A 14773-nucleotide genomic window follows, 5' to 3' on the forward strand; every position below is an offset into this window, starting at 1 on the left:
CGTGTAGAAGCGAGCCTGCTCAACAGCTTGTTATTTGGTGGATTGTGGCAGTAAATCGAACGAGTAGGGAACCCGGCGCAGGAACTGCCGCCGGGGCCAGGAGTGGTGCTGCCCAGCCGGGAGCCCACGGCGGTCAGCGGGGCGGAGGCCTCGGGAACTGACAGCGCGCACTTCACCCGCAGTTGGTAGGTGGGGAGGAGGGAAGTGGGGGATACTGAATGGACCAAACGGCAGTAGCAGCTGCTGCTTCTGCCTTGGGTCCCAGTGCAGTCGGAAGCTTCGGAGGTGGGGAAGGGGGTGCTAGGCAAGCGGTTCGTTGAACGCAGGGGAAGGAGCAAGTTGTAGAGCAGCTATAGCAAGTGCGGGAACCGCCGCCGCAGCTTCGGCTGCTTCCCCGGGAAAATGGCTGTGGGGCTGGCCGCGCCGCTAAGTTTGCTTCCGTGCCGTGAAGAGCGGTCTGCTTTGGGGAGCCGGCCCCCAACTCCGCGGTGCGTCCTCCCGTGTGGAGTCAGTTGTAGGACCCAAGAGGCTAGGGGCAGGTACCTCTCTAGGCTGTACGAAAAGTTGAGGCGGGCGCAGGGAGGAGGCGGTGGCTGCCGCTGTGCGGCTCCCCTCCCCTCCCACACACTGTCCGGGCCACCTCCCTCCGCCTCTCCGCCCTCCCAGCCCCCTCCCTTTGCGCGGGTCTCCCCTCACCGTTGCGCCTCCCGCTGAAGGCCTCGGCCCCTGCCACTTCGGGTGAAGAAGCGCTTCTTCTTTCTGACATGGTGCAGAGCGGAGGAAGGAGAGCAATGGCGCCGTGACACTCCGCTGCCGCCACCGCGGGCCCGGGGCGGGCGGAGGGGGCCGAGCGGCGGAGGCGGGGCGCGGGCCGAAGTCGGGGTATCTGGGGGGCGGTCGAGCAAAGACTGGGCGACCGCGCCTATCGGGGACCAGGGGAAGCCCTAACAGTGCCGTGTCCTCTTCCAGAGCGGTCGGTCCTGGGGACCCGAGTTGAGCATTCCGGGTCAAAGTGGCGAGCGAGGCGGGGGCGCGGTGGGCCGCCGGCGAAGTGCTGGGCGCAACGGACGCCGCCGGGGTTCTCGCTGCCACTTCAGCCCCTGCGTCTCTCCGAGGGGACCTTCTGATCCCGTTGCTGGTGAGGGTTCTGCCCCTCCCCGCTGGCGTTTGTTTACTTTCTTTCCTTGGGTCGCTCCCCAGCGTAGACTGATTCTGGCTTGTCTTTCTCCCCCCATGGTTCTAGCGGCGGAGAACATAGCTGGCTGAGCTGGAACCCCATAGGTCACCAATAAAAATGAAGGTAAGTGGAGTCGTCGCTGCTCTGACCCTCGTGCCCTGGACACTGCCTGTCGAGAGGCTGGTGCTGGGTGGAATGTCTTTTTTTTTTTTCTTTGGCTACTTAAGATTGATTCCTTTACTAAGCAGCGCTTTCTGAAAAGGAGGACTATTGAATGGGAGAGAAATGATCATTGTGTCTAAATGCAGTCATTTCGGCCCCTCTCTGAAGCAGTTAGCACTTTGGGAAGGCTCTGGCAGCCTTTCCATTGTTGTCCAGTGGGCTAGTATTTTTAAACACTTCCTGTGTTGGCAGCAACCTTTGCAGAAGTAAAGCTTTTATCCTTCTTTAGTTCTTTGGGGGAGTTTTTTGAAATTTTTATTCTTCTCCAATGCCAGTGTGATTTTCTAAGGAAAAAATATATGATAGTGTAAGGGAGGTACTGTTTTTGCTGGGGATAAAGTGAAATTCTGTAGCTAAAATATTTGAAGGTGAATTAAAACTAATAGTTTTAGTTTAATTGTTGTAATATTTTAAAACATAAAACCAGCCTAATATATATATTTTTTTCTGAAGACAACTAATACTGCAAACATATGATGTTTAAAGGGAAAGGAAGGTATAGCAGACTGTAGTGCTGTAGCATAGAATGTTTCAGCTCAGATATTCAATATTTACTTGCTAAACAGTATTCCTATTCAATTTGCATTATTTGTAAATACACTAACTTTAGTAAGAAACTATAGAAATGATCCCTGAAAGGAGTCTTTAAATACACTAACTTTAAAAGTTACTTAATGCCTTAATCATTTACTGTTTCAATGTAGAAGCTCTGAAATACAGCATTTTCCCAAATTTTCTCTTGCTTTCTTACCTCCTTGAAGTGACACATTTAACCTTTAATGTTAATTGGGAAACCTTACTGGAAAATGAAAATTATTTTCTACTTACAAGGATCTCTCTAAAGTATACACTGTAACTGTTGTACTTGGCAATGTTGAAACAAAGTTGTATGAGTACACTTACTTTTTGGGGGGAGCAATAAAATGACAGATTGAGATAGCAATCATTATGTTATTGTCAAGATCAAAATGAATCATAGAATGAAAGTTCTCACATCTTTCAATGTATTTTTATGGGCATTGACTAAAAAAGTAGACATTTCTTAGTAAAGCTATATATATCAAAAAGACTAGTGTGGTAAACTGGTAAGGCCATCAGTTTATATTGCTGCATTCATCAGACTTAAACCTTTAAAATGCAGCATTTATCTAATAATTTTTTTTTCAAATAATGCTCTCCTTATCAAAAGGATTGGATTCATTTCTTATCTGTACAGTTATACTGTATCCAAAAAGATGTTGCCTTTATATAGCTATATTAATAAACATTTAATTATTGGTGTTAATTTTAATAGCATTACATTTTAATTGGGAAACAAAATTTTTCAGAGGCCATAATGGAATAACATAATGTATAATGGCCGTAATTGAGTAACTTAAAGTATTATGAGACACTTAATATGCATATATTTTTCTGTTTATTTCTTATTTTTGATTTCTTAAGTAAATGGTAAAATTGTTGAAATATTTTGTCTGTGGAGGAAAAATTGTATTTCTCGACTGATACTTTTCAGTTATGATGTAAAATGTTTTATTTTACCAGGATATAGTTTATAACATAGAGGATGGTTAATAAAGTGTTTGCTTTGGGATATTATTCAAAAATTAATAAGCAAATAGTGTTATTTTTATTACTTGAAACACCAAACCTTTTAATGAGAATTGAGGTTGGAGTAGGGAAAATAGTGAAATTCACATTTTATTTTTCTTTCATCAGGCGGCGGATGAGCCAGCCTACCTGACAGTGGGAACTGATGTAAGTGCCAAGTACCGAGGTGCCTTCTGTGAGGCAAAAATTAAGACTGTGAAAAGACTGGTAAAAGTTAAGGTAATTTTTTTTCTTTTTTTATGAGACAGCTTTATTAAGTCTGGATTGAAAAGTATTGGGGAGGGGGAGTCTTCAAATCAACATTTTATTTATTGAATCATTACTTCATGAACTGAATCATTACTGTGTGAAAGTACTGTTAGATATAAACTGCAGGAAAAGCAGATTAAGATTTGAGAAATAAAGAACTCAAAATGAGAAATTATTCCAAAATGCTTCCATGAAAATACCATGTTCGTGATACTTCCTATCATTTGGATCTTTCCTGTTTGTGGTATCATGCTTACTTAGGCCATAACCTATTTTCTTCTTTTTCATAATGTTCACATTAAGACAATTTCAAGTGATTAGGAAAAGTAATACAGTGGGAATTGTTTTCAAGACAGCACTAAAAATGACTTAGGAATTTTATTTTTAAGACACTTTTATGACCAGAAAAAAGTTAACACATTATTCTTGTATACTGTTTAAAATACAGAAATGTACCAAAGGATTAATGTCAATAGCTTATTTCTCAGAAATACTAGTATTAACATTTTTTGTTTCCTTATAGTAATTTTCCTATACAAATGTTTTTAATAATCTTATAGTTAATTAATTCAACAAACATTTATTAAATGTCTGTAATATGGACTGACATTTGCTAACTTTTGGGCCTATTGTGCTGAAGGAGGACTCTAGACCTCAAGGAGCTCACAGTTAATCAGAAAGGCAATAAACATAAATAAAAAACAATATAATAAGTATTGTAACAGATACTAAGAAAGCATAGATGAAACACACTGTTAGAGTGTTACCATAAATGTATTGTTTTAAAAGTAACGTGAATTATTGTGCAAAAATATTTTTCAGGTACTCCTGAAACAGGACAATACTACACAGTTGGTGCAAGATGACCAAGTAAAGGGTCCTTTAAGAGTACGTATGTGCTACAGTATAAAACCTGAAATGATGAGCCCTGGCTGGTGTGGCTTAGTGGGCTGAGTGCTGGCCTGTGAACCAGGAGGCCACCTGTTCAATTCCCAGTCAGGACACTTGCCTGGGTTGTGGGCCAGGTCCCCAATTGGCGGTGTGGGAGAGCTGATCAGTGTTTCTCTAGCACATTGATGTCTCTCTCCCTCTCTTTCTCTATCCCTGCCCCCTCTCTAAAATAAATACATAAAATCTTAAAAAAAAAAAATCTGAAATTAAGAATAATAAATTCATATATTAACTTATAGAATTTTTACAACTGTAGATACAATTTTAAATGTTATAAGAATGTTAATTGGCAAACAAAAATAAAAATGTGTTATATAGTATAAATTATGATGTGACAGTGGCTGTGTCCTTAAGACTGTTAAACATCTTACAGAAGAATAATTTAATATATAAACATAATTTTTCAGCCATGTTTTGTTTTGAATTCTTCGATCAAACGCTTCATTTTATTTTTTACATTGTTGTCATATATATTTAGGTTGCTAAGTAACATACTAATATTATGTCTGAATCTGCTGTTTTTCTGACTTACCAAAGTATGTTGACTTCTTAATTTAATTTAATGAATACTTAGATTATGTTTTCTGTTCATTTCTAGCCATTTGTTTATGTAATCTTTGTTATATCAGAGTACTACTTTGGTTAATGTCTGATATAGAAAGGTCTGGAAGCTGAAAGAAGGTTAGCTGATCCATTGCTTTCTGTCTAGGTGAATCCTTATCTAAAAGGTCCCTTAAATACAAATGCTGAATCTAATATTTCTATGAAAGAAAATTGAAGCTGTTTTTGAAGTGTTGTAGGGTTTTTGATTCTTATATTCCACAATTTTCTTGAAGACAGTGGATTATAGTAGAAAAACTGAAGTAAGACAAGTGACTGGGTCCTCATCCTGTACTCTGCAGATTATTTTCTCTTTCTAACTCAGAATTTTCAATGTGTAATATATGGGTAATAAAAACTTCCTTATGCCAAAGAGGGGCTCAAATTGCATGATAAATATATGAGCACTATAAATGATAAAGATCTAAGCCAGTGGAAGATCGAATTATCCTAAGTAGTTTTTTTTGTTTTTTGGGGCTTCTTTTTGGTTTTTTTACACAGGCAGTAGTGATTTGGTTTTTTAAAATTTGGTAATGAACCCCAGCTGGTGTGGCTCAGTGGCTTGAGTACCAGCCTGCTAACCAAAAGGTCACTGGTTTGATTCCCATCAGGGCATATACCTGGGCTGCAGGCCAGGTTCTCAGTTGGGGGTGTGTGAGAGGCAACGGATTATTTCTCTCACACATTAATGTTTCACTCCCTCTTTCTCCCTCCCTTCCCCTCTTTCTAAAAATACATAAATAAAATCTTTTTCAAAAATTTGGTAATAAAATTTTGATTTTGTGTTTTAGGTTGGAGCTATTGTTGAAACAAGGACATCTGATGGATCTTTTCAGGAAGCTGTTATCAGCAAGTTGACAGATGCTAGTTGGTATACTGTGGGTAAGTAGTTAAATAGTAATTTAATCCATAGGATTTGATTTGGAGGTTACATATAACTATTTTGTAAATACATTGAATCATTATGTTGGCAGAGAAATACATATTCTTTTCTGTCAATTTACTTGATATAGTTAGTTACAATTTTGACACCCTGCTGGTAACAAAAATCATTATCTTATAGTAACTTGGCCACTTATGGCTATTTTATCTAAGAATATACTTCTTTTTAGGTTATCTTGATATTTCCTTTCAATAAACTTAAATTGTATGGTTATTTTTGTTCCATAAGGAAAGTCAATACAACTTAGTATTGTAAATAATCAGACTTTAACTTTTTCTGAAATTATAATTAAGAGTGAATAGTTGCAATCTTTTATTGTATTGCTGCCTGTTTTATGTAAGGGTAGTATAGATGTTAACATAGAATTTACAGACAAGAAAAATTCTGACCAGAGTGGATTCAAGCCTAGGTAATCACACTTTAATTTTTGAAAGTGGATACTGTGAGGGCTGTTACTAACACCTTTCAGGAAAAATATATACATGCTAGCTTTGGCAGCACATATACTAAAATTGAAACAATACAGAGAAGATTAGCATGGCCCTTGTGCAAGGATGACATGCAAAAAGAAAGAAAAAGATATATGCTACTAATGTGAATGTACTCTTACATTCATATTCATGTATAGCTTATACTGACTTTAAAAAACTTCACTGTAGTGAGTAGCAACAAGTGGCTTAATACAAATAAATTAAAACCTAAATGTATAAAAGTAGTACTTATATAGTTGTTGTCATTATGGTGATGAAATATCAAAAATTAACATTTCTAAATTTTCTGTTTGTACTTTCAAACTACACAATCCTGTGGATAACATCCAATCCTTGGTTTTACTCTGAAAATCTATAGCATTGTTTGGTTTTTACATTATGTCTTTATATAAATAGTATAATGATAGTGTTGTGGATTCCTTGTAGAAGGAAGAGTAATGGCCCTTAGGTTTACTTTTAGTTTTATTCATCTCCAGTTGATGGTCAAAGCTGTGAAGAACATGCTTTGGTTAAAAGTTGTACTTCCGTGGGGTTTTTTTTTTCCCTATGGCTTCTGTTAGTACTAGTAGTGATTTACTGTACATAACTACTATTTTCTAGCCATTTAAAAATTTTTTTAATTGATTTTAAAGAGAGAGACAGACATTGATTTGTTGTTCCACTTATCCATATGTTCATTGGTTGATTCTTTTATATGCCATAACTGGGGATCGAACCCACAACCTTGGTGTAGCAGCACAATGCTCTTACTACTGAGATACCCGGCCAGGGTTGGTAACGTTTTTTTTCTTGGACCCAGTTCTTGGACCTTATTCTTGGTATTGGTTCACAATGGTCTTACTATTCTGAACTACATATTTTTAGGAAGCTTAGTTGTAATTGGTAGTTATTAGAGATTTAAAAATTAAGCTAATGTTAACTCATTTAGATTAAATCTAGTTTTGCTATATAAAAAAAGGCAGTGGTAAAAATTACAGGAGTTGTGTTCAGAATCATGGAAGATTATATAATGGAGGCTCAAATACTAATATTGCATTCTATTTGGTACCCAGTATCAAGGCTGCATTCAACAGTACTTGTGTAGTTTTACTGATATAGTGCTCACGCTTCTGCAGAAGCAATACTTTTCAGGTTTTCACATTCTTGGTTTTTGGACTCCAGAATAATACTTCAATTATGAATAACAATCTCTGTCCTTTATATGAAAGGCATTTTAGCATTTCTAAAAACTAGTTGCTACTGAGCATTCTCTATGGTGATTTTCTATGATGAGTAATTACAGAAGAAATTGTATGATTGTTCTCAAAGAGCTTAGAATTGTAATTGCATATAATTCACATATCACAATCACTAGTGTACATAAGAATCACTTGGTGCTTATTTAAAAAAATGAGATTTGAGGATCCCAAATCTCTAATTTAGTAGATCTGGGGGTGGCAACCCGAGACTTTTTCTTTTTATATGCGCAATGGCTGAATCTAATGTAGCTAGAACACACTTAGAAAAACAAACCACACTTGGACAAACAGATACTTATTCAAGAGAAAAATTAAAAATATTTAAGGTTTATGCATTTATGTAATGAGAGAGAATGACCTAAACAATGTAAGGCATTAAAAGGCAGTGTTCACTTAAGTATACAGCACTCTGCTATAAAGAATGTTTAGGTATAGAAGGATGTAGACCACATAAAGAATGATTTGAATATAATGAGCTTAAGAGATGGCAAAATAAAATAATCTCTTACAGGTCATGAATTTTTTATGTCTTTCTTTAATGGAGTGCCTACTACTTCTTGGGTTTAATTGCTCTTTTCTGAAACTTTTCTTGATTTCTAATTCAGAGTGTTGTATAGGTAGAAACAGAAAGTTACACAAAGTATGAATGTTCATCATGACTTTAAAAAGAGATCTTGAAATTGTCAGATTATTAAAAACAAAGGAGGATATCAAACGGCTGGTTTGGATCAAATAGGAATTATCACTGGTGATCAAAAGTTATCAATAAGTCATGGATATTAACTTTTTATGTAATGTATCTATTAATTATTCCTATTATAGCAGAATAGCCAATTTTGAAAGAGGTTTTAGATCTACTATAACTCAATTTTTAAAACTAAGAATACCTTGCCTTCTAATGTTGAACAATAAATAGCTCCATGCATGGATTTTTTTGTTTTTTGAGCCTTGAAAATGTATCCTCTATCATAAAATAGTGCTTCCTAGCATGGTTTATTCATTTGGCAGTTCTTTTCCTTCCATTAAAGATAAGGAGTGTGTAGTATGTGGAAGTGTGTTGTTATCTATCCAGTCACTCAAAGGTATCAAAATTGGGAATATAATTTATATCTACACATCAGTGTTGCCATTAACTCCTCGTAAATACAACTTAAGACATTCTAAAACTAGTCTTCACTTTTTGGAATATGAAAATAACACATTGAATTTGAAAAATTAAGAAAATGTAAAGGAAAAAAATTGTCATTTAAATTTATTAATTTACATGCAAAATATACATTATATATCAAGTTTAACACAAATCTATTTGATAATTTATGTATTTTTGTGAAAAGTTATTTTTAAGATACTTAATTTTTTCCTGCCTTGTAGTTACTGTTTTGCACATCAGTTGTGTCAGATCTCATGGAATTTCTAGTTCAGATTAAACTGGTGAATGAACTGACATTTATTTTTGGTATGTGCTACATGCAGGGTTATAAGGCTTTTAATTTAATTAGGGCCCCTTCTGACAAATGTTGTTATAACCAAAACCAACCACAGATTGTTTTCAAAACTAGGTGGTTATTCCTCTGACTAGATAAGGGAAAAAAAAAACCTAAACAACAAAGAAATCTGTTTAATCCTGTGATAGGCCTTAACCCTTTCTTTAAATGACCTTCCATAAGACTAAGAATTCTTATATTTTGTTAATAACATTAGACATTTGAATGTTAATTTCTTCAGTTTCCTGGTTCCTGAAGTTTTTGATCTTAGTTGTTCAGGGAGTTATATAGTTCTCATACATGGTGTTATGAGTAACAGGGTATGCATATATTTTTAATTTTAAAGTTTTTACTCCATTTTGTTAATTATAACTATGATACACAGACATAATGATAATATTTATTTTTCCAAAGTCAGAATTCTTGACTTCCTTCCATGTTCATTTTATGCCTCTCTTTAATATGTATTATGCCTTTTGATCATCCTTAACTAAATTGTACCTCATTGATTAACATTTTGATTTTCAGTTTCTTTATCTATAAAGGAAGATAGTGAAGAGGCTGCTGTGAGGATCAGGACATAGTAGCAGCTAATAAGTACTAGCCAATTATGTAGTGGGTAAATAAAGTTAATTTACGGTAATTATCTTACTATCCTCTAGCATCTAACAGTGTTATTATAACAGGTAGATCTTTTGTATTTAGTAGTTAGATCAGATCTTTGTTGTTTTTGTTTCTTTGAATTCTAACAGTTTAGGGTTAGGCTTTGTATATTTTTTTTTGTATTGACATTATTTTGCCTAGTATGATTAATGTTAATTGAGAGAGTCTCAGTTTTATCATTTTTCTCAAATTAGGTTTTAGTGTTTATATGCAGTATAATAACAGAGATACTACTTCTGTTATATTGTATCTATTCTGTTGCACTCAATGAACAGCCTATTTAAATACCATTTTTTGCAAGTGTAAGAAATTTCATAGAATTACTAAATCCTAATAGTCTTACTTTTATTCTCTTGGCATGCTGTAGTATATGTCTTCAGCTTAAGCTAAGTTTACTATGAACACCAGTTAATTATTCACTTTTATCAAAATGCCAGAGTCACCTTTCAATGCCCACCAATTTTGTGTTCTTTTATATGATTCTTGGAAGTTACAAAGAAAACTTCTTATAGATGGAACTTCATGATTTTGATAATCAGGGAGGTCATAATAGGTTCACTATGTTGTTGGGTTTTCTATTTATCTTTCAGTAAGTCTTGAGAACTTACATGGCTTAACAAACTTGAATTAAGAACCCAAGTACACAGTTTTGTATAGTTTTATGAATTAAAAAAAAAAGTTTCATACTGTTTGTGTTGATTCACTTGAAGTGGGAAGGGTTCCCGTGTAAAGCTGAATAATTCTTGTTTGCACCACAATTGCCTTTTGAGAAGTTCTGCTGGTTCTTAACATTATTTCTACTTGTGGTAAAATATGACCAGTGAAATGATTAATGATAAAAAACTGAGGAAAAGATTTGTTGCATGGATTTGATATTATTAATTCATCTATGTTCTCATTTTCTTGCTTACACCTCTACTTAAATGTGTGTGTATATGAGTATGTATGTGTTTGTCCAGCGTCACCGTCTTTGGTATTGTAGGCATTAAAGATAATTGGAACTTCTAAGATTTTATTCTTTAACATACTTATGGACATTAACACTAATGTGAAGAATTGTTTTGTTTGGTATGATAGTTTTATGGTTCTGAGATTTACAAAGAACAGTGGTTTATTTATTAGACTTGACATATGCAAATCATAATTTTGGTACACATGTTCAGAGCAGTGTTATCAAGTACAGATTAGTGATGTAATTGTTGAAGGGTGTTGTTTTATTCTGTCATTATGTCTGTCTATAGGTGGTTGTTAATTTCTGCATCATGACAGTGTATAAAATAGCTGCTTTTGTGGGATCATTATTGGTTCTTTGAATATGTGCTTCAGGAGCTATTAATTCTCTCTGCATTATCTCCTGCATGTAAGAGAATCTAAACTAGATGTCTTTAGTCTAAGAAAAAGAACTGACCGAGGTAGATAAATATTGAAGAAGTTGAGTGCTCTTACATAATTAAGTTTCTAGCATGAATAATTAAGTTTATGATTTGAAGGCAAGTTGCTAATAAAACAACCCTTTTTAAAAATGCAGGATTATGATTATGTAGATAATAAGGTAAAAGATCTCAGATATTATAAAATCAAGATAATGTAAAATTTTCTTTTATTAACTTATTCTGCTAGAATGGAAAAACATCTAGAATTATGAAAAACAGGATTAAAGCTTAAACATATTTGTATATATATTTGCTTTCCCAGGTATATGTTATTTTCACAAAATGTACAAACATTTGTTGATAATGTCTATGCATGTTAAATATCTGAGGTAAGGATTCCATCTTATGTTTTATTTCTTCCTAGTGCTGGGGAGTCAGGTATTTTCTGAGAACTTTTTCTTAAAATAAGCTTTGTAAAATGTTAGTTGTTAAAATCAGACAACATTTCTGAAAAATTTAACCTATAAAATTATCAAAATAATAAAGCTAGTTATATGTAAACACTAGTTGTTAATTATTAAATTCCTTACCCCTGTTTCCTTGAAATATTTGGACATAGTTTTCAAGAAGTATGATTTTCAAAAACTATAATATGATACTTTCTTTTTTTAAAAAAGATTTAAATTTATTTTTAGAGAGAGGGAAAGGGAGGGAGAAAGAGATGGAGAGAAACATTGTATGAGAGATACATGGATCAGTTGCCTTTTGCACACTCCCAACTGTGGCCTGCAACCCATCCATGTGCCCTGACCAGGATTTGAACTGGTGACCTTTCAGTTTGCAGGCCAGTGCTAAATCTACTGAGCCACACCAGCCAGTTCTAACAAGTATAGACGTAAATACTTAGGAGAATTTCTATTTAATTTTCAGAACTTAAAAAGAAATTCATCTTTCTGATGATTCCCTCATTCAACCTTTATGTCTAAACTTCTTACATCCTCTACTAGCAAAAGGGAAAAGTTGAATCTTATGACTTTAGAATTGGCTATGGAAGATTATCATACAAATAAGTAAAGCAGTAGAATAATCCAACATCATTATCAGAAGTTAGTTTCTTGAAGTTAGAGATACACCATTGATAACTTGAGAAAAAAAACCCATAACACTTTTTTTTTAAACCAGGTTTTTGCTCATTCTTCTAGAAGTAGAGGTAATTTAAGATCTGTCTTTTGAATATGTTGCTAATGGTTTAAGAAGGTGGTTCTGTGGTGTTAGAAACTGAAAAAGTGAATGGAGATGCTTAAGCATTTGAGGACAGCCATTTAACCTGTTTGGTACCTATAGAATGAAAGTGTGCTTTGTACACTTTAAAAGGTTTTGAAAAATACCAAATAATTGTGTTTGCAAATATTAAGCCCTAGATAAATAGCAATAATAGCATTCTGTGCAGTTTAATTTTTATTTGTGGACATACATTTTAATCTCTTTTGCTTATTGTAGTTTTTGATGATGGTGATGAGAGAACATTGAGACGCACTTCACTTTGCCTAAAAGGAGAGAGACATTTTGCTGAGAGCGAGGTAGGGTGACATGGACTTTTGGGGTTGGACAAAGGCTACTCATGTAGAGCAAAATGTGATTTAATTGTCTGTTTCTTATCCAGACACTTGACCAGCTTCCATTAACAAATCCAGAACATTTTGGAACTCCAGTAATTGCAAAGAAGACGAACAGAGGAAGGAGATCCTCTCTTCCTCTGTGAGTGTTATCATATATAGTAGCATTACAGTAATTATTATAACATTAAACAGATGACTTTTCTAGAATGGCTAAATTTGTTTGGGTAATTTTTCAATAGCATCATGAATCCTTATGTTAGACATTTTACCGAGTTCACCTTGTTCTTTATTTTTTCCATTGCTTTGTCTAGTAATTATCACAACTCCTTTTTTAAAGAGGTTATTTTTGATTTGAGTTACTTTGCCAAATTCATAATTGACATGATGATTTTGCTATATTAAATGAGTGTATGTATATTTTTAATTTTTTATTGCAAAAACATTCAAACTTAAAAATTTTAAGAGTAATACAATAAATTTCCATATACTCATCATTCACTAATTAACATTTTCAGTACATCTGTGTCATCATTACCTATCTTTATAGATACATATTAATTATATTTTTATTTAATAATACTAATTTTAATTTGCTGAACCATTTAAGAAGTTGCATGCATCATTACCTTTTACCCCTAAATACTTTACCTAAGACAGAACAAGGATATTTTCTTAAACAATCAAAGTATGATTATCCAATTCAGCAAGTTTAACTATGATAGAATGGTATTATCCAATATACATTTCATATTTAAAATTTTGCCAATTGCCCCAAGTATAGCATCCCCTGATTCAAGGATGCAATCCAAGATTATGCATTGCATTTAGTTTATATGGTTTTTAATTCTTTAATCTGGAAAAGTTCCTCAGCCTTTTTTTGTCTTTTCATGACATTGACATTTTTGAATAGTACAGGTCAGTTGTTCTGTACACTGTTCCTTACTATGGGTTTCTCTGATTCTTTAGTTATCCAGGGAGGTTGTCTACATAAACCCTCAGATCTATTTTAATGAGATCTTTCCATAACCTGTTTGAAAATTAAGAGTTACATTATCTGGCATCTGGCATACATTAAAAAGTAGAAGGGCAGTCTTTTTAAAAAATGTATATGGCACAGTAAGTACTTGATGGTGACATAATGAGGGTGATTGGCAGGAGAGCCTAAGTCTGTGTCCTCACTGATCTGGTGAAACGGACTCAGAGTTACCATGGACAGCTCAGGACTACTTCTGTGGGGCTAGGAAGTATCCATCTCTTTAGTTCCAATAAGAATGAAAAGGCTACTCTTCTGGGGTATTCCAGATTAGAAATTAAACTTTTTTTTTAAAATCACTTATTTGTTTGTTTACTTATTTATTTTTAGAGAGAGGGGAAAGGAGAAAGAGAGGGAGAGAAACATCACTGTGTGGTTGCCTCTCACTTGCGCCCCCAACTGGGGACCTGACGTGCAACCTAGTCATGTGCCCTGACTGGGAATCGAACCTGCAACACTTGGTTCGCAGGCCAACGCTCAATACACTGAGCCACAGCAGCCAGGCCATAGAAATTGAACTATTTATGTTAAATTTATACCACTCTGACTGTATCAAAATAGATTTATGTTAAGATAATGATGAAGTTATTCTAACTTTTAGTAATGAAGATGAAAAAGAAGAAGAAACTAGTGAAGAGGAGGATGAAGATAAGCGACGTCTCAATGATGAATTATTAGGAAAAGTTGTAAGTGTAGTATCTACTTCTGAGAAGACTGAATGGTATCCTGCTTTGGTAAGTAAAGTTTCTTTCTTAAGTTAATCAACTTGATTTGTTTCACATGGAGTTTTAAAAAGCATTTGAAATATTTTGAAAGTATTACACAAATTTAATTTGGATTTTATTGCAAAATTAGCAGTCATACTTAGGTCCCACATACTTCACTGTCTTTTGTTATTTCCTTCCTTTAATTCTCTATAATCATTTACTGGGATCTTTTAATTTTTCCTTTAAAGCGTGTTAGTGATCTTCTTTACTACTTTATACCTGATCTATAGTAACTACCTCCAAATTTCCTTAACTTGATTATTGAATTCTTTCTTTACTGAATTTAGACTAATTTTCTAGAAGTAACTTCTTTAGAGATTTAATCATGGTAGTTCCGTTCTTAAAAAAACAAAAC

The 14773-nt window shown here is 34.7% G+C and overlaps 1 protein-coding gene and 1 non-coding gene across 3 annotated transcripts in view; both read left to right on the forward strand.

The window, feature by feature from the left end:
- The first annotated feature begins 7 nt into the window (after positions 1–7).
- ARID4A (AT-rich interaction domain 4A) overlaps positions 8–14773 on the forward strand; it is a 53825-nt gene continuing 39059 nt past the window's right edge. Inside the window, exons 1-9 of one of the 2 annotated variants that reach the window (XM_090270926.1) lie at positions 8–185; positions 970–1138; positions 1244–1300; positions 3116–3226; positions 4079–4144; positions 5599–5689; positions 12500–12579; positions 12663–12757; positions 14253–14385. In XM_090270926.1, the coding sequence (XP_090127052.1) occupies positions 1295–1300; positions 3116–3226; positions 4079–4144; positions 5599–5689; positions 12500–12579; positions 12663–12757; positions 14253–14385 (582 nt within the window). In that variant the 5' untranslated portion in view covers positions 8–185; positions 970–1138; positions 1244–1294. The remainder of the gene's footprint in view (positions 186–969; positions 1139–1243; positions 1301–3115; positions 3227–4078; positions 4145–5598; positions 5690–12499; positions 12580–12662; positions 12758–14252; positions 14386–14773) is intronic. The other variant, XM_090270927.1, reaches the window with a different exon arrangement.
- On the forward strand, positions 6233–6341 carry LOC150016836 (U6 spliceosomal RNA). Its single transcript, XR_016510173.1, has one exon. It is a non-coding gene; the product is annotated as a U6 spliceosomal RNA (small nuclear RNA).

This window comes from Furipterus horrens, unplaced genomic scaffold (genome assembly GCF_987537825.1).
Source record: "Furipterus horrens unplaced genomic scaffold, mFurHor1.1.pri manual_scaffold_3, whole genome shotgun sequence".
Classification (NCBI taxonomy): domain Eukaryota; kingdom Metazoa; phylum Chordata; class Mammalia; order Chiroptera; family Furipteridae; genus Furipterus; species Furipterus horrens.